The 19822-nt window shown below is 40.7% G+C and overlaps 1 protein-coding gene across 1 annotated transcript; it reads left to right on the top strand.

Annotated features, from left to right (window-relative positions):
- Positions 1–1995: 1995 nt before the first annotated feature.
- Positions 1996–17612, top strand: sacm1lb (SAC1 like phosphatidylinositide phosphatase b). The gene is made up of 20 exons (XM_074654454.1): positions 1996–2127; positions 2668–2765; positions 3497–3571; positions 3679–3806; positions 4555–4704; positions 4881–4940; positions 6308–6341; positions 7163–7264; positions 7522–7607; positions 8278–8364; positions 8470–8538; positions 9828–9907; positions 10000–10098; positions 10181–10319; positions 11913–11982; positions 12093–12165; positions 13252–13345; positions 13983–14075; positions 14154–14211; positions 15024–17612. The coding sequence occupies exons 1-20, from the start codon at positions 2096–2098 to the stop codon at positions 15158–15160; spliced, it is 1764 nt and encodes a 587-aa protein (XP_074510555.1). The 5' UTR covers positions 1996–2095; the 3' UTR covers positions 15161–17612.
- Positions 17613–19822: the final 2210 nt, after the last annotated feature.

Consider the following 19822-nt stretch of genomic DNA (forward strand, 5'->3'; position numbering starts at 1 on the left):
AATAAAATAAAATAATAAAATAAAATAAAATGAAATAAATAAAACAATGAAATGAAATGAAAAAATAAAATAAAATAAAATGAAACAAAACAAAACAAAACAAAATAAAATAAAATAAAATAAAATAAAATAAAATGAAATGAAATAAAATGAAATGAAATGAAATGAAATGAAATAATAAAATAAAATAAAATAAAATAAAATGAAACAAAACAAAATAAAATAAAATAAAATAAAACAATGAAATGAAATGCAATAATAAAATAAAATAAAATAGAATGAAATGAAATGAAACAAAATAAAATAAAATAAAATAAAATAAAATAAAATAAAATAAAATAAAATAATATTAAATAAAACAATGAAATAAAATAATAAAATAAAATAAAATAAAATAAAATAAAATAAAATAAAATAAAATAAAATAAAACAAATAAATTAAGTTAAACCAAAGAAAAAAACTATATTCTACTAAACAATCCTGTGTTTATTAAGAAATGTATTACCCTACATATGCTGCTACTTTTTCCTTCTTCTTCTTCTTTGCGTGTTTTGACGGATTGCAATACCAGCTTTTAGGTGCATACCGCCACCTACCGTACCGGAGTATGTAGAACAGGATCTACTTTACCTTAGTCTGTAACATTAAAATAAATAAATAAAAAAAAAAAAAAAATCTCTCTCTCTCTCTCTATCTCTATGTCTCTATCTCATATATATATCATATATATATATACTGGAAAAACAAAGTTCGGAAACTTGTGTTTGGTGGATTATTTCTCTGTTGTTACAATGCTAATAGGCATTGTATTTTACATGGTTGGAAAGCCTGTTTATTTACCTTCACAATGATGTCCAACTTGTAAAGATCATGCATTTGTGGGATGAGCAGCACAGCTGATTATGTGGGTAGCGCCCAAGAAAGATTTGCCAAAATGCTCTGCCAATGGTAAACAGTGTATTCTCATAAGGCTACCAGGAAGCCTGCAATAACTGCCCTTCACCGTCAGGCCTGTTTGCGCTGGTGTCGACAACACAGACAATGGAACCTGAACATGTGGGGGAATGTCATGTTCAGTGATGAGTCCAGGTTCTGTCTGCGAAAGTTGGATGGCAGGGTCAAAGTATGGAGACGCGGAGAACACTATGCTGATTGTTGCACCGATGAAGTAAGAGCCTTTGGTGGGGGCAGTGTCATGGTGTGGGGCGGCATCTCCCTCACTGGCAAAACAAGGCTTGTCATCACTGAAGGCCATCTCAATGCAGTGAGATATCAGGATGAGATTCTGCAGCCAGTGGTGATCCCATATCTCCACAATCTGGGACCTAACTTCATCCTCCAAGAAACAACGCTCGCCCCCACAGAGCCAGGGTTATCACAGACTACCTCCACAATGTGGGAGTAGAGAGAATGAAACGGCCTGCCAAGAGTCCACACCTCAACCCAATTCAACCCTTGTGGGATCAGCTTGGAGGTGCCGTACGTGTTAGAGTGACCAACACAACAACGCTGGCTGACCTGCAAGGAATCCTGGTTGAGGAATGGAACGCCATCCCACAGCAACGTGTGACCCGGTTGGTGACCAGCATGAGGAGGAGGTGCCAGGCTGTTGTGGCTGCGTATGGATCTTCCACCGATACTGAGGCTCCTGACGGTGTATTAAATGAATAAAGTGTATAATTGCCAATATGTCTTGTTTGTTCCTTGTTTACCATTGACGGAGAATTTTGGCAATTTTTTCTTGGGTGCTACCCACATAATCAGCTGTGCTGCTCATCCCACAAATCTATGATCCTTACAAGTTGGACATCATTGTGAAGGTAAATAAACAGGCTTTCCAACCATGTAAAATACAATGACCATTAGCATTGTAACAACAGAGAAATAATCCACCAAACACAAGTTTCCGAACTTTGTTTTTCCAGTTTATATATAAATGTAATTGATATTGATAATGTTATAATTACATGTTGCATGGCAACAGCGCCCTCTTGCGTCTCTTTGCATCATCAGTCTGCATTTCTTCCAGCGGCTGATGCCGGAAGTAGCCGGTGTGTGTCGTTGACACGTCACTGAGGTCAGAAGGGAGGAAAGATGGCGAGCAGCACCTATGAGAGTTTCAACCTGTAAGTGCTGTGAACTAACACCGTAACACCTCGTAGCTTTATCTGATGTTCACACTGAGTGAAGAGAGTCTCCGTCAGGACGGTGTAGTGACTCTGCTAACGATAATCACCCCGTAGAGACTAAAGACTAGCTCCCCCGTCAGCGCAGGCATCGTGTTGCTGCTCCTACAGCCGATGCTACGTCTCATTACACTCAACGTTTACTCCACTAATGAGCATTTATGGGGATTTGATAGCGGGACATCATTAACACCACTTAATGTAGCAGGAGTGAAGCTATATTTAAGAAGGTTTAATGGATGCGACACTAGAAAACCAGCTGCTTCAACAAGGTTGCAGTGTTGCATTAGCACAGAGAGCTAACAGGTACTTCCTGTCAGCTCTGTGTTGTCAGCCTCTAGCTGGCTCTGGGTCGCATTATTCTGTAGTCATGTTGTTACTACACAGAGCCCCGCTGCTGGTGGGGCTACTGGTGCTGGTGTGATGTTAGTACTTGTTGGTTTAGAAACAGCTCTTGTGTCTGTCTGTCTGTCCCACCAGGCGCACCACACCTGAGAAGTTCTACATAGAGGCTTGTGATGATGGATCCGAGGACGTCATGGCTATTGACAGGGTGTCCACTGAGATGACTCTTACAGGTAAGATACAGGTTAGGTGATTGAGCTCCGGCACATATTGAATGAGAACAAAAAGACTGTAGCAGTATAAATATATGTGTGTGTGTGGATGGTTTACTGAAAAAGCCTACCAACAGGGCCCCACCTACAAAATGTCACTCAAAGGGACACATACAACCAGGAAGAGACTCGAAACGACTACAAAGAGACTCGAAACGACTACAAAGAGACACAAAACGACTACGAAGAGACACAAATTGACTACAAATAACACAAAACAACTACAAAGAGACACAAAACGACTACAGAGAGACAAAATGCTTACAAATAACACAAAACAACTACAAATACATACAAAACGACTACAGAGACACAAAACGACTACAAAAAGACACAAAATGACTACAAAGAGACACAAAATTACTACAAAGTAACACAAAACCACATCAAAGAGAAACAAAACAACAACAAAGAGAAACAAAACAACCACAAAGACACAAAACGACTACAACAATGATAACTTTGCTATCTGTTCTCTGTGTTTTATTATTTGTAGCTCATATTAAAAAGGGAATTTTAAGGCATCATTTTATTCTCTGATAACTTTTGATCAGAGTTTGTCAGAGAGTAGATAATCAATTAATCAATCGAGTAATTCAATGATAGAATATGAGTTCATATCATTCTACAGCTGTTTGTCTTCTGAACACACTGTCACTTAACCATTGTTGTGTCCCTGCTTTGGTCCTCAGTGAAGAGGGACATCCCTGCATCTGCTGAGACCAGGCCAATACATGGACTCATGGGGACTATACGTTTGGTGGCAGGTAAGTTCAGTACGTTATGCAGGGAGGTTATGGGACATATGGCAACCATCAGGAGGTTGTGGTGAGCTCTGCGTGCATTTTCATTTCCAACCCCCTGTTTTTGTTAGGCATGTACCTGGTTGTCATCACAAAGAAGAAGAAGGTGGGAGATTTGCTGGGTCATGCTGTGTGGAAGGCTCAGGACTTTGACATCATCTCCTATAAAAAGACAATACTTCACCTGACAGACAACCAGGTAGGATCCTATGGCTCCTGGTTGTGCTTGTGGAAAGGAGAGCTGGATGATAGAGCCCCTTAGCTACCACTCAGAAGTCGGAGTACCCAAAACTCAAATGATCTGTTCTGCTATCTCACACTAGTTGTTATTAAAACTATGCTAAAAAAATAGTTTTCCCCTGCTAAAATCCAGCCCAACTTTGGCCAATCCAGTAGCGATGGATTCCTTAGGTTTTCTAGTTTCATATGATATCTGTAGCTTCACTTTAGCTCTAACCTGCTAGAGCCTCTGACAGACAGTAAAGTCAGTCTCAGTCTGCGGGTCTCATAGGGTTAAGCTAGCAGGCTAGCTAGCTTTGTTAAGATCGAATTGGTACAAATGACCAATGTTAATGTAACTCTAAGCAGTTAGTTAGCTGTAGTTTGCCAGACTTTTTTCATCACAGTCACATATAATGATAAAATGATTTAAGAATGTGACAAAATGTGAGTTAAATCGTACTTAGAACGAATGCATAGCCACTGATTTGTCTGATACCAACAGGACAATAAAGTTACTGGGCAAAAAAAAAGGGCAGCAGCTACTGGGCGCTCATGTTCTACTGTACCAATGACCCCCCCTCCGCGGCTGCAATCAGACTCTACTGCTGATTTCTGATCTACTAGCAGTAGCTTCTTCTTCTTCCTCTACTGTCTGCAATCCACACCAGCACCCTTTTCCACTCAGTGTATTTTATCTCTCACCTCTGCTGCTGGATGTGTTTCAGATGCAAGACAACAAGACTTTCCTGTCCATGATCAACGGTGTGCTTCACACAGACGGCTTCTACTTTGCGACAGACTACGACCTGACCCACACTCTGCAGCGCCTGGCTAACACCAGCCCTGAGTTTCAGGAGATGAGCCTTCTGGAGAGGGTAAGATATACCTTAGTATGACTTGAGGCCTCCTCCGGCTACGGATGTTTTGGAGGCCCTCCCCTCCCTTCACAATATGCCACGGCAACTTTAATTCAGAACTCCTTGTCAATGGACTGTCTGCCTGCCTGGGAATTTGTCTTTGTATTGACATGTGGTAACTTTCCCTGTTGCAGGCAGATCAGCGATTTGTCTGGAATGGCCACCTGTTGAGGGAATTCATTGCACAGCCAGAGGTGAGACGCAATTAATGTTCTCTTTCACAGCATTTATTTAGACCTCTCACTGATGGATACGTTTCCCCCGAAGTATTCACTGTAATACTAGACGCGCCGGAGAGGAGAAAGAGCTTGTCTCCATAGATACCAACAACTTTTCTTTCCTCCATCAACCATGGAAGAAATAACCACTGTTGCTGCTTTGTACATGTTGTGGAAGTCCCAGATATGTCAGAAAACCAAACGCCGTCGTGTCTGAGTTCATAACATCACCCGGCGGCGAGCCACATGTCACTACTGCAGTATGAACCCAAAATGAACATATTGTGCTGTGATTTAATTGCAATAAACGGATCAAAAGGATGCCGAAATAACTACATGATGATGCCGATTTGTAAAAATTCTGAATTCATGCTTTGTCAGGTCTGTACACAAGACGACAATCAAACAACTTTTAAAATGCTTGTTTTTTGAATGGAGTTTGGATTGATCAGTGCCAGGCTATCCTAACATTGTAGCTGCTCCATCAACACTCAACATAACATCATCTAGGCATAAATACAACAGCGATGTTGTTGTAAACAGATTAAAATGAGGCCGAAATAACTACATAATGATGTTAATTTGTAAAAAGTCTGAATTCATGCTTTGTCAGGTCTGTCCGCAAGACGACAATGAAACAACTTTTAAAATGCTTGTTTTCTGAATGGTGTTTGGATGGATCAGCGCCAGGCTATGCAGCTGCTCCATTAACACTCAAGATGAAGACATAAATACAGCAGCGACGTTGTTGTTTCTACCATAGACAGTCTTGGGTTTATACACAGAGTTTGGTCCGGTCTCTGTACAGATATGATGTACTATCGTAGCTCTGGGTGACCACAGACACATACAAGATATATTTCCTCCATTTCTGATTCAACAACATCAGGACGTCAGTGACGACAGGAGGACAATCTCAACGCTGAGAGGCTTTCGCTTCCCAGCGTCACGTAAATTTCTCACTCAAGTTGAAATATTTCAACTCCCGCGAATGTTCGCGTTGCGTCATTTGCGTAGCCCGGAGCAAATTCACTTCTATTCGCCTCTTTGCGTTGACTTTGTATGTAATCTTAGCGTGAACAGTCCATTAAAGATAAGCTTGTTGGTCAAAATGGGAGTCTCCTTATCTCCACGGACGTCTCCCACGCATAGAAAATAATGTTGGGAACAGAGCTTAATGTTGCTTGTGTAACCCTGATTCTGTGAGTACATCTCGTTCTCTTCAGAGAACAAAGGTTACATCGGTAACCTTAAATTTTATTTCAGAAGAATTGTACTCGGAGTGATAAAAACCAGCACGACAGTGAAGCATTTCATCATCTAACACTGCTCTTTTCTTACAGTTACACAAGTTTGTGTATCCTGTTGTCCACGGCTGTATCCTTTCCTGCCACAGTTTAAATAGACTATTCCATTTTAATGTATGTGAGATCTTGGTAACACTTCATTTTACAGGTCCACAAATTTCAAGGTGATAATTAGCAAGTAAACTATTTGAAATTTCTTTGGAATTACTGCCAAATTATACCAGTATTTACCTAAAAATGTATAGAAAATGACTTTGTTTGGCTGTCTTGACTTGGGACTTGACTCTGGAATAATAGCTGGTAATTTATTTAATACATTTCCAGGAAAAGAACACAAAGTTAATTGATATGCTTTATTATTATATCTGTGCTTTCTTCAAAGCCACCAGACTGCTTTGACAAAAACAGTAACTTTACGTCGCAGAACACAGGAGTTGTTGGTCTACTGCTGCCTCGATCTGTTAGTTTGTTTGTGTTATTGTGTAACTTTGGTGAATCCGAATTAACCAAAGTCGCACCATAACACAAACAAACTAACCGATCGAGGCAGCGGTAGACCAACAACTCCTGTGTTCTGCGAAGTAAATTACTGTTTTTGTCAAAGCAGTCTGGTGGCTTTGCAGAGAGCAAGACGGCTAAAATCAGTTTTCCTGCTGCCTCCGTCTACAGCAGTACGTTGCTTTGCTCCCGTGCTGTCTGTTTCCCCAAACTCCATCTACTGTAGGTAATACACCTACTCTGGATAAGTACCTCATACAACCCCACTTCAAAACATCCGAATTATCCCTTTAAAACAGTAGGCATCAGGCGTGCTTCTTTATATTTGTTTATGTTATTTTTGAATGTGTCCTTACTATTCCACGTCAGTTTCTTAACACATCTGTTGACTAGTCATCATCATGAAGTCAAGCTGCATCAATGGAAAGGTGTTTGAGTGGAGTATTATCTCCAGGAGGAGCTGTTTCAGAGCCGGTGTCCGCTACTATGTCCGAGGTAAGTGAAATTTTGCAAACACTTGTGATTTTTTACAAACACATTTGCAGCTCATTTATGGCAGGAAAAACTGCTGTATGTACAGAAAGACAAAATCAATAACAAAATAGATGCATTGTTACATGTTAGTTTCATGTTTCACGTTACCTGCTCCTGCAAAAATACGCTATTCAGGCACATCCAGTGGACAGTCAGTCAATGAAAAGCTGCATTAGATGTCTAACTTCTCAAACCGTTGTTTGTGTTTTTGTCTGTAGGCATTGATTCAGAAGGCCATCCTGCTAACTATGTGGAAACGGAGCAGATAGTGCAGTACAACAGCGCCAAGGCTTCCTTTGTCCAGGTGAGCCAAAGCAATAATGCTACCGGAGAGATGTAGTGAAGTCTGGCATCAGTGGAAGAACAGCAAGTTCAGAATTCTCAACCTCAAAATGATGTAGATGTTTTGTTGTCATATCATGACGCCATACACTGTAAATACTATACATTAACCCTCAAATTATAACTGGAAATAACTGGATTTTATTGGCGCTTGTATGTGTATTCTCTTGCATTCTGTGAGGTAAAATTGTTATTTTTGTGAATGGAGTCTGGTTGCTTTCAAGAGAGCTATATAACGGCTTCAGTTCCTCGTCAGAAAGTGCTGTCTGACGGCGAGGTAAAGTGGCTGTTGACGGGAGCGACAGAAAAACGTATTTTAGCCCCGTAAAAAAATCGATGACTGTTTAAGTGTATGCTACATTTAGAATATTTTCACAGCTTTACCTCTCCGTCAGACAGCCACCAAAACCACCAGACTCCATTGACAAAAACGGTAATTTTACCTTGTAGACCCCAGGGAGTTGCTGGTCTACCGCTGCCTCGATCGGTGGGTTTGATTGTGTTATTGTGTGACTTTCGAATCTGAGTGCTGTAAACCACAGCAAACCGGGGCTTCGATGTTGTAATGGAGGGATGAGTTTATGAAAGCAGGGTGATTGTATGTTTATGCACTGTGCCCTTTTCCCTCATAGACAAGAGGCTCCATCCCCTTCTACTGGTCCCAAAGGCCCAATCTCAAGTACAAGCCAAAACCACAGATCAACAAAACAGTGAACCACGTAAGCTGTCTTTACATTTACATGAGACAAAACAAGGTCCTCTACGTATTTGAAGGCTTATTCGTCTTCATTTCTCATGCAGTTTCTCTCCATTTCTCTCTTTAGTTGGACGGATTCCAGAGACACTTTGACTCACAGGTTATTCTCTATGGAAGACAAGTCATTCTGAACTTGGTGAGATGAAAAAAATGTCACATCTGTTGATTCTATCACCTGCATTACTGTCATTTTATGAAATCAATGTGTCAGCTAGGTGTCGATGTCACACTAGCCCCCTGAGACCCAGTGGGCGATCCCAACCGACTTTACTGTCTTTCAGAGGCTGTGGCAGTTTCAGTTTTAGAGCTAGTGAAGGTCCAGATATCATATGAAACTAGAAAAACATAAGGAATCCAATGGTACCAACCATGTCATACTAGCGTGTCGGGAAGGAGGCTAAATAACGCTCCAAAGTTGGGCTAAATTTTGACGAGGAAAAACTGTCATGGCCATTTTCAAAGGGGTCCCTTGACCTCTGACCTCAAGATATGTGAATGAAAATGGGTTCTATGTGTACCCACGAGTCTCCCCTTTACAGACATGCCCACTTTATGATAAACACATGCAGTTTTTTTACATGCAGTGTAAATGTGTTATTTTCTCTTATTCTAAAATGGTATATTTGAATATTTCTGCATACTGGGGTCCCTAAACAGTTAATTACATAATTTTTACATAAATTGGGTATCACTGTAAAGCTGAGACTCTTGTGGATCCAATGAGCCCAACTGTATTCATGTGTGATGATGTTAGTCCCCATAGAAACCATTTCATTGTAGTGAGACCATTTCTTGAAACTTGACCTCACTGTATAAAATGACCTGTGGTGACCTCTAGGATAATCACAGCCTCATGAAACTTTCCAGCCACAAACTAGAGACCTAAAGCATTCAGCGGATGGATGGCTTTCCTAGCTAGATTGACAATAAGGGGGTTTCTGAACAGTTTACACAACAGAAGTGCTCGCCATCCAATCACAGAAAAATGCAATTCTTGCAGAAATCTCCAAATGTCAAAAGTTTTTGATCCCAAATCACAGCATGACTTTTTCTGTGGTGTTCCTCAAGGTCTTGGTGTCTTAATGTGGTATTTTGGAGGGATTATTCATAATTTTTATCAATTCTCAAATGGTAAAAAATGGTTAAATTTAGCACCAAATCTGTGTAACAAATGGTATCAACCCAAAAATTGTTGTAACAACTTCTGAGACATAATAGAGCATGGGGATGACCATCATATACTTCTATCATAATGTTCTAAACCCATATACACCTTTACAATTCATTTTAAATAATTAAAATAAAAATCAGACTGCTAGAAAGAAGCAGTCAAAGGAAATAATACCATGTCAATGACAAATACTCATTTATGGTTGTTTGCATGATTTTTAGATAAAACACTTCTTGACGTCCTTTTTTTCACAGATCAACCAAAAGGGCTCAGAAAAGCCTCTGGAGCTGGCATTTGACAAGATGGTGACTGACTTGGGTAACGGCATGATCAAGTAAGACTACCACCAGCTCCGTCTCTCACCCCTCACATGTGCCTCACACCACCTCAAGGTCATTCTATGTTTTGATAAATGCTTTTCTGCAGGTACGTAGCCTTTGACTTCCACAAGGAGTGCAGTCGGATGAGGTGGCACCGCCTGCAGATCTTATTGGACATGGTCGCTGAAATGCAGGACGAATTTGGGTCAGTGTGCATGAGTCGATATATACCAGGTAGATGTCTAGGTACTCTACATCGGAAGTAACGGTGTTGTATGTGGATTCAGATATTTCCTGGTGGATGCTGATGGGAAGGTGCTGTTGGGCCAGGAGGGGACCTTTCGGAGCAACTGCATGGACTGTCTGGATCGTACCAACGTCATCCAGAGCATGCTGGCCCAGCGCTCGCTGCAGTCACAGCTACGGGTACGACTCTATAATCCTACAGGAGGGGGACGTAATAATAAAAGAAACTGAATAGAGAGAACAGCAGCTCAAATTTGTGTCGGTTACAATGGATTCCAGTTGTATAAAATTAAGTGTAAAAATCATGGAAACCACTCCTTCAGCCTAACGCACTTCTCCACTCCATATTTGCTCAGTGTACATACTAATTAGTTCAACATAATATGAAATTTAACATGAATAGAGTGCTCCAGGAATGACATATTTTTGTACAGGAAGTTAGCATCGCCCTGGTTCCCTCCACAAAAAGTCAATGGATTTTTCCATTGGGTTTTGGATTATTGCAGAAAATAAGCTCTGTGGCAAACACACGTTTATGATACCTACACGTTTTGTTCAGCAAGATAATCTCCACAAATGAACACCACTTTTATGATTTTTTCAAAGTGTGAATGCAATCACCAGAAGTAAAAAGCTAACGTTAGGCTATAAACGAACTACACCACGGATGACGTTTAGTAGCCACTTGTTAGCAAACGCCTTTTTTAAGACACATAAAGGCTTCAAAATTCACAAGTGGGGTATTTATTGATTTTATGTCGTAGAACAAAATGTTAAAATCTCTTCAGCTTGTGTTAACCACAGACCTTATTTCAGGCATCTAACTGAAACCCGAAGTGCTAAAATGCTAACTCATATCCAGGTTTTAGGACTCATTCCTGTAGCACTCTATTATTGTGCAGTTTGTGCTTATTATGACACAGCAATGAGGAAATCTGGTATTCAAGTGGACAGCAGGAGCACAGAGAGGTGGCGTGATATTGACCTGTATTAGAATGGCTCACGTGAGAAATTCAGCATATTGTCCATTTCCACAGCTCTCTGATCTCATCAGTACAACAACAGTCATGTCATTCGATCAGTGTTAAACTACTGTCAATGAAACTTCACACTTCCTGTAGATGTTTCACATTAAAAGCGTACCAGGAAAGGGAGCGATTGTGCTGTTGAGGAAGTGTCCAGTTTCATTCAAAGTAGCTTAAAGGGACAGTGTGTATTTGGTGGCATCTAGTGGTGTGGTTGCAAATTGCAACCAACAGAGTACCCCTCCGCTTACTCCTCCCTTTCCAAGACTGCGGTAAAGTGAGCCGCCGAGTGCAAAACGCTGTTCACCTCCTTCAGAGGCCATCCGTACCATAATAAAACTACCTTAATTATGATCAAAAGTAGGCCTTGCTGTGGATTTGCTTCTTAACCGTTCCATGAATTGTTTGAGGGCATGAAACAAAGAGATGCTCTGTGGTTTCAATATCACCTTTACAGAAAACGCACTCATTGTTCTCAAAGCCAAATCTTAATCTTAATAATTCACTGGAAGGGTCAAAATCAGCAACCCGATCCCGGATAAGCGGTTGAAGATGGATGGATGGATGGAAGGGTCAAAATCATTCATTATTTTGTGGAGACTTTCTTTGGTTTTGGGCGGAACAGCAGATTAAAACCGGAGCAGGTCAGAAAACAGAGAGGAAATATCCTGAAACATGCTAGTAGCTTTTAGCGTAGCCTTTGACAAATGAGTCCGACGGTTAATTGTTTCGCCGTATGTGCCTGCAGAAAATGGGAGTCCTCCACGTGGGCCAGCAGCTCGAGGAGCAGGCCGACTTTGGGAAGAAATTCAAGAACGGTGGGCTCAGCAGTCTCCTTTGACACCTGACACGCCTACATTTCAGGTCATAGATGTCAACATGATCTGTTTCCTCTAATCTGATATGTGTTGTGTCTGTTCACATGCAGCCTGGGCAGACAACGCTGATGCCTGTGCCAAGCAGTACGCTGGTACCGGTGCCTTGAAGACCGACTTCACCAGGTCAGTTTTCACACAGCTGAACACATGCTAACTACCTGCTAGTGGCAAAGGAACAGCGTCAGGATGGAGATGTGGGCTAGTTTGTCTATCCACCCATCTGTCCGAGGGCTGGAGACTATGGATATTTAAGTGTCAGACATGAGGTAACCAGAATCAGGGAGGGAGAGACAGGACACTCCACCAAAAAGGGACTTTATGTAGATGAGTTTAACCTCATCAAGTGGTGTATTTTAGACGCACTGGATGAAGGGCAGGGGATCATGTCTAGCTGGTAGCATGCAGGGCAAACAGAGTCATGTTCTTCCTCCTACTTATAGAAGCACTGATTCAATTGGGCCGTTGGCTCCTCCCAGAGCTCATCAGGGCCATGAAGGACTGGGGCTGCAGTTGAAAAGTCTTTTTCTCTTGGGCTGGCCCACACTAAAAGATTTTAACGACATGTTATGTTAAAATTAAACTAAATTTAACAGTTTTGTTCCTAGAGTGTGTGGAGAGCAACGATTTGACCAAAACACCACACCACACACTAGACTTAGACTGCTTTGTTGCTTTGCTTTGTTGTCCACGTTAGGTCAGATAATCCTTTATTATATGTTGATGTAAAGTCTTCCAGTCTGCAAGTCTGTAGACTTGTCCATGTTAGTGATTGGTCGTATGCTGCAAACCCCGCCCCTTTCACGTGAACACGCTCGTAGCCAGATTGAGAAACCCTGGGTTGATTTACCGAGTTCATAATCACCTTCGTAGGACCGTTTAGGGGGATCACTTCTGTTAGGGTTAGTTGAGCCAGATAACAAGAAGATACCCTGAGTATGTTGAACTCGCTTCGTAGCACAGACCTCTGGTTAGACAGATGGAGGGGTTGCCGGCTGCGGCCGTAACAATAATACTCATCATTTCTGTGAAACCTGTCTAAAATTACAAGTTCATATGCAAAAAGAAAGCTGTCCAAAATGGAGAGGGGTTTATCCTCTGGGGAGGATGGCATGTCCTCCTCAGTAAATGAGATTAGAGTCAGATGGTGTAAATGGTGATGCTAGAGGACATTTTCTACATGCTGTTGATCTACATGATGATCTCTCACAGGACAGGGAAGAGGACTCATTGGGGGCTGGTGATGGACGGCTGGAACTCCATGATCCGATATTACAAAAACAACTTCTCTGATGGTTTCAGACAGGTGGGTCCAAACCTTCATGGATTTGATGTGTGCATTAGTAATTTGTGTTTTACAGTCATACTCACACAATGAGTATATAAAGTTTTAGGGGCGTCTCCGCCAAATTAAACTTGGACAGGTTTACATTTCAACTTATGCACTGTTATCTGTCTGGCATGTCTGTAAAGGGGAGACTCGTGGGTACCCATAGAACCTATTTTCATTCACATATCTGGAGGTCAGAGGTCAAGGGACCCCTTTGGAAATGGCCATGACAGTTTTTCCTCACCAAAATTTAGTGTAAGTTTGGAGCATTATTTAACCTCCTACGCGACAAGCTAGTTTGACATGGTTGATACCGATGGATTCCTTAGGCTATCTAGTTTCTTATGATGCCAGTATCTTCACTCTAGCAAAATTGCAAGTTGCCTTAATGCGTTAACTTTGACAGCCCTAAAAGATAATAATGAATGAGATATATTTGAAAATAAACAAAAAGTAAACTGAAGCTTTACGCAGCAAAACAGCCTGAACCTGATCTGACAGAAGTATGAACAATCACAGGGCAGCTCGGCGTTTAGAGATGCACGTCACTGCAAAAACACAAAGAAGAGAAACCGTTGAAACAGCAGGAAACATTTGGTCTGTTTTAATGCAGGACTCCATTGATCTGTTCCTGGGGAACTACGCTGTGGATGAAGCTGATATGGCCACCCCGCTGCGTGACACCAAAGACTGGAAGTTCCTGACGGTAAGAAGGCCTCTGAAAAATAGACTGACACGTTTTTCTCTTTCCGATGTCTTTAATGAGACTCTTTTCCTTTTCTAGTTGCCTATCGTCATGGTGGTGGCGTTCTCCATGTGCATCATCTCCCTGCTAATGGCTGGTAAGACAAACTGCTATAAACTCCAATTATTTTCATACCTACAAGCACAACATAAGGGTTTAAAGTAGGGCTGTCAATCGATTAAAATAGTTAATCGCAATTAATCACACATTTTTTATCTGTTCACAATGAACCTTAAAGGGAGATTTGTCAAGTATTTAATACTCTTATCAACATGGGAGTGGACAAATATGCTGCTTTATGCAAATGTATGTATATATTTATTATTGGAAATCAATTATCAACACAAAACAATGACAGATATTGTCCAGAAACCCTCACAGGTACTGCATTTAGCATAAAAAATATGCTCAAATCATAACATGGCAAACTGCAGACCAACAGACAACAACAGCTGTCAGTGTGTCAGTGTGCTGACTTGACTATGACTTGCCCAAAAACTGCATGTGATTATCATAAAGTGGGCATGTCTGGAGGTCAGAGGTCAAGGGACCCCTTTGAAAATGGCCAAAATATAGCGCAAGTTTGGAGCATTATTTAACCTCCTTCACGATAAGCTAGCATGACATGGTTGGTACCAATGAATACATTAGGTTTTTTAGTTTCATATGATACCAGTATCTTCACTCTAGTTTTAAAACTGAGCCCGTTACAACCTAAAAATCGCAAGTTGCGTTAAAGAAATTAAAATGAATTTGTGTTAACTTTGACTGCCCTAGTTTATTTATCTTAAAATGTATTCTTGTCAGGCTCAAATGTATGCACTAATTACTATTTTTGTAAAGTTCCCCCATACTTATGAGTTTGAAATGCTTTGCACTGACTCGGTGTGACCTGCTGTCCCCTGTCAGGTGACACGTGGACTGAGACTCTGGCCTACGTTCTGTTCTGGGGATCAGCCAGCGTGGTGACGGGCGGCCTCATCCTCTTTAACGGACTGGACTTTGTAGATGCTCCCAAGTTGGTCCAGAAGGAGAAGCTGGACTGAATGTGTGTGTGTGGAAAGCAGCTGGGCCTTGGCGACCTCACCGCCTCATCCTCTAGCTCTTCATCGCTTTACCCCCAGCATCAGCATCAGCAGGCCTGGAGCCTGTACTGACGGAGGGGTGGAGTGGAGGAGGGCGGTGGGAAGCAGGGCCGGCCTCGTGTACGACGACGACAACGGTGGAAAGACAGAGACTGGGAGTGCACGGGCCCGCTGCTGTCCACACTGTAGCTACTGTCATGTGGACGGGACTGTCTGTCCACAGCTTTACTGGAACCTCGGGGGTTTGTTCTTACTGGATGTGATTGTTCCTGATTTCTGAGGAATGCTGTGGGAATGAATGTTTGTCCCACTGCATTCCCTTAATGGGTGCGTTGGGATCAGATTCACAACGGCTGCTGTGACGTCACAGCACAGCTGAAACTGAATTTACTGTATTTACCGTTAATTTGCCTTTTGTCTTTTTCTCTTTGCCAATATATGTTTATATCCATGTACAGTTGCTCTGTCCCGGGTTAGACGCTGCCTGTTTCTGGCTTCAAGACCAGTAACGGGTCCATAAGGCTCCAGGAAATCTGGCCTTCTTTTGCCACAATTTGAATCACCCCGCCAGGGTATCATCGGAAGTCCTCAGTATCCCAAATGTCTACTGGCAACTTGTTGAATGGTGCATTTGAGCGGTCTTTATCACTTCATCGTTAATCATCATGTGAGGTTGATCGATTAAAAGGCCGCTGCAGAATGTAAATAATACCGTTCCTGTTAGTAGCCTGTTCATCACTACATGTAGGCTGTTCATTACAGCTGACTGTAAATTTAGGTGTCATGGAACCTGCCACTTGGACTTTACTCCTATTTATTTACCCTGAAAAGTCATTTGTGCACAGAAGTGAGTATTTGCTGCTCTCTATTTAATTCTTGCTCTCAAATGAGTCATTTGTGTGCAGGAATAAACACAGCATGTTGTTAAACACTATTGTTAACATTTTAACACTTTAAAGGGATGTCAGACACTACATTGTTTAAAAGTTCTCTATACGATATTCACAAGATTAATATAGCAGCAAACAACTATTTCTATATATATATTATTATATATTTATACACTGGAGTAATGTCTACTTGAGCAGAGAATGAAGTTTCCCTCTGTGTGTTTTGTAATCACAGCCTCTCTGTGCTTTGTTGACATCGCCGGGCCGCCCACACGTGCCTTTTAGTGCATGTGGGCGTGCCCCACTGGTGATGCTCTGTTAGATGTCGCTTCAGCAATACTGGTCAGCTTTGGCGGCTATCAGTTATCAGCTGGGCATACACTGTACGATTTTAGAAACGTTGGTGTGTACTTCCTACTCCTACTGGACGAGTAGATCGTTTGCGATGTAAAGCCAAAGCTCACGAATTATGTGCTCACACTGTACGGTCCGATCGTCAGCCACGACCTGAGTGCTCACACCGTGTAAAATAGAAGAAAAAAAACCCGTCAGCCCCTGAGGGGTCGTTCTGTCTGTTGACAGTTGTCAATAAAGATTTGTTTGAAAGCTCCGAGGCAGGTAAAGTTTGTTTGCTAGCAGAGGTCTGTACGGGTCACAATGCTAACAAGGCAGAAACGTGCTGCCTTGATCATCTGTACCATCCTGTCTGCTGAAACGTCGAAAAAAAGAGGCGCCGGCGTAGATGGACTCGCAGGTGGCGAGGAAGCTACGTAAGCTGGCTACATTATACTATATCTATTGTATTGTATTGGACGGCCGATCAAAATTTCTGAGATGTCAGAAATTCATCCGACTCTCCGCAGCCGGTCGGGAGGAGTTAATTGGTCCTCGTTCCGTACACTGCACGGCAAACGACGTCCTCAGTCCGACTCTAAAATGAGTCGTGCGGCTCAAAATTTGGGCCAGAAACGGGCTAAAATCGTCCAGCTTCATCTGAACGATCTGATCTAAATAACTGCTTAGTTTGATCTGGGACAGAGACGCATGGATATACTTTAGATTTTGCCTGTTGGACAATGTTGTGTTATCGCTGACATTCCTAAAATATATATGTTAAATATTAACTATAGTGTTTAATGTTATGTTCTGTTAAATCGTGTAATTGGAGAACATTTATTTAAATATTTTTTTTCCCCCCTCCATGACACCTGCCGGGCGCTAAGAAGAGCGCTAAGAATGTGCAACTTGTTGAGGATCACTCAAATGCATTATTAACTTTGTCTCTGTAAAGGTGGATTTATGCTTCTTTATTCTATTTATGAATGATTTAAAAGAGAATTTGTGGCACTCGTATTTAGAGTTCTCTCTTTGCTACAAACAAAATTCATAAGTGGTCCAGACGACCTTTAGCGCGAGTCATGAACACAGCTCGTTTGATTTAAGAATTGTAATGCCTTAATCTGAATGAATTTGGAGTTTAAATACGATACTGAAACTAACTCAAATAAAATATTTAAGACAAACTTACTGCAAAACTGATATTCTGTTCACCCGATCATCATCATGGCTGACTGAACTGATCTATCACATCACAGTAGTTGTTCCAATCACTCTGTCCAATATCATCCTCTACTGGACAAAAACTATATCGTCCTCAGCTACTTCATGTGAGAGCAGGTGAGTTTTCTACTGTCCTACAAGTGACACAAAGCATTTTAAATAATAATAAAAATAATGGTCGGGGGACCAAAGTAATAACACAAATTAATACAATCATAATTCTGGGCATAATTAAATCACTAAAATGTCCACGCTTTGTTGTCATCATGGTGTGAAAAGGAGTCAGAAGTGGAAAATAACACATTACATTTAACTGTAATCTTATTGCTTTTTTTCTGGTGAAGATAAAAGCAAATAAATGCGTATTTTCAGCTACTGTAGATCTCCTCAGTGAGCTGTTCACTCAGTGACCAAGTGCCTTTACAGGGTAGAGAAATCCAACACAACACTGAAACAAATACTGCTTTCATGAAGGTTATAGGAATTTAAAGAGGATTGGTTGGATTTGGTGTTTGGTAGTAATGTGAACATGATTTGTAGTAAAAGAGCTCAAACATAGAAATACACCACACAGTAAAACATAAATGAATAAATACATTTATCAGATGTGTCAGATGTTATGATTATATTATTATTATTACTGCAACTGCCTCGTCACTCCACAACTACTTGTAAAAAGTCAATTTCTGGCCCAATACTTGCTGGCTATGTCTTATCTACAGGAAGAAAAATAAAGCTTCATGACCCATAAAAAAAAAAGAAATACACCTTTATGGTGCTTTAAAAAGTCATCTGATTTAGTATTAAAGTGAAAGCTCACAGACCGAACGCCATAAAACTTAATGACTCAAATGTTTCCACACAATTGAGCAGATATCTTTGTGATGCAGTGTCAATAAAAAAAAAAAACGGTCTATTTCAGGGCTCCTTTATCAGCTTCTAGGAGCTATAAGATATTAACAACTGTGTTATGTATCAGATTATGACAGCAGTACTTTGAACTCCCTTGATGTTTGCCCCATTTATTGTTTTATTGTATGTTTATCGCTTCTGATCCAGTTTTTTCTCTATATTTTTTTCTTTATTATTGTTTTATGAGTCTCTTGCAATTTAATCTTATTGTGTACTTTGTAACATTGATAAATACATTTACATTATCATGGCGTAAATATCGACGGTGCAACCCATGTGGTGCACCGGGGCCCAAAATATCATCTTCCTTCCTAACCACTTATCTTCATACATTTGTTCTTTTTAAACAGAAAACACACCTTTAATATTGTGTATAATAATATTGTATTGTTGGTTGCTTTGGTGATGATTTATTCTGCTGTTAAAGTGTAAGGTTATTTAATTTCTGTAGCCTAACAATGCTTGTTACACCTGCAGCGATGTCCATAGCTCTTTTTTATTTATTGTTGTTCATTATTGTCTGAGTTTTGTCTTATTTTCTGGTTAATTCTAGCGAAGCTAGAGAAAGGCTGTTGTATATTTATAATAGATAAAACGTTGTGTGCACAGGCTGCAGAGGAATATAGACTATAACAAAAATGAATTTATTGTTGATTTGGACTAAAGGGTTCTGTGGTGCATCCGAGGACGGCGTGATGTATACGTATATATATAATGCACATTATTATGTAGCCTAAAGGTATTTAGTTTAATAGTTCTATCATATAACATTCATTCCCTGTAATGCAACGCAGTAACATTTACTCAGAGTACTATTTAACTGACCTACTTTTTAGTACATTTTTACACAAGTACTTTTACTTTGATTCAAGTAAATGTTTTCTTTAACTAGCAGTACTTTTACTTGAGTAAAATATTCTAATACTCTTTCTGTGAACAAACAGTGCAAACAATTCCTCGCAAGTAGTACTTTCACCTATGATGTGGTACATTTGACTGTGGACACTTAGATACTTTTACTTACTCATACACTTTTGCATGTGTTTTAGTGTACTATTAATCCACTGTGGTGTTTATTTGGGTTCTTGTATAAAGGAGTTTTACTACTGTTTCTACTGTTGGGAACACCGTCATTTTTTTCTGGCTTATTTAAAGGGATGGGGATCAGATGATGACGAAAACAACAAGCTTAAAATGCCGGTTGAGATTAGCCTTAGTGAGCAGGAAGAGAGAGACCTGCTTAGTCAAACCTGCAAGACGC

Source organism: Sebastes fasciatus, chromosome 12 (assembly GCF_043250625.1).
Source record: "Sebastes fasciatus isolate fSebFas1 chromosome 12, fSebFas1.pri, whole genome shotgun sequence".
In the NCBI taxonomy this organism is placed as follows: domain Eukaryota; kingdom Metazoa; phylum Chordata; class Actinopteri; order Perciformes; family Sebastidae; genus Sebastes; species Sebastes fasciatus.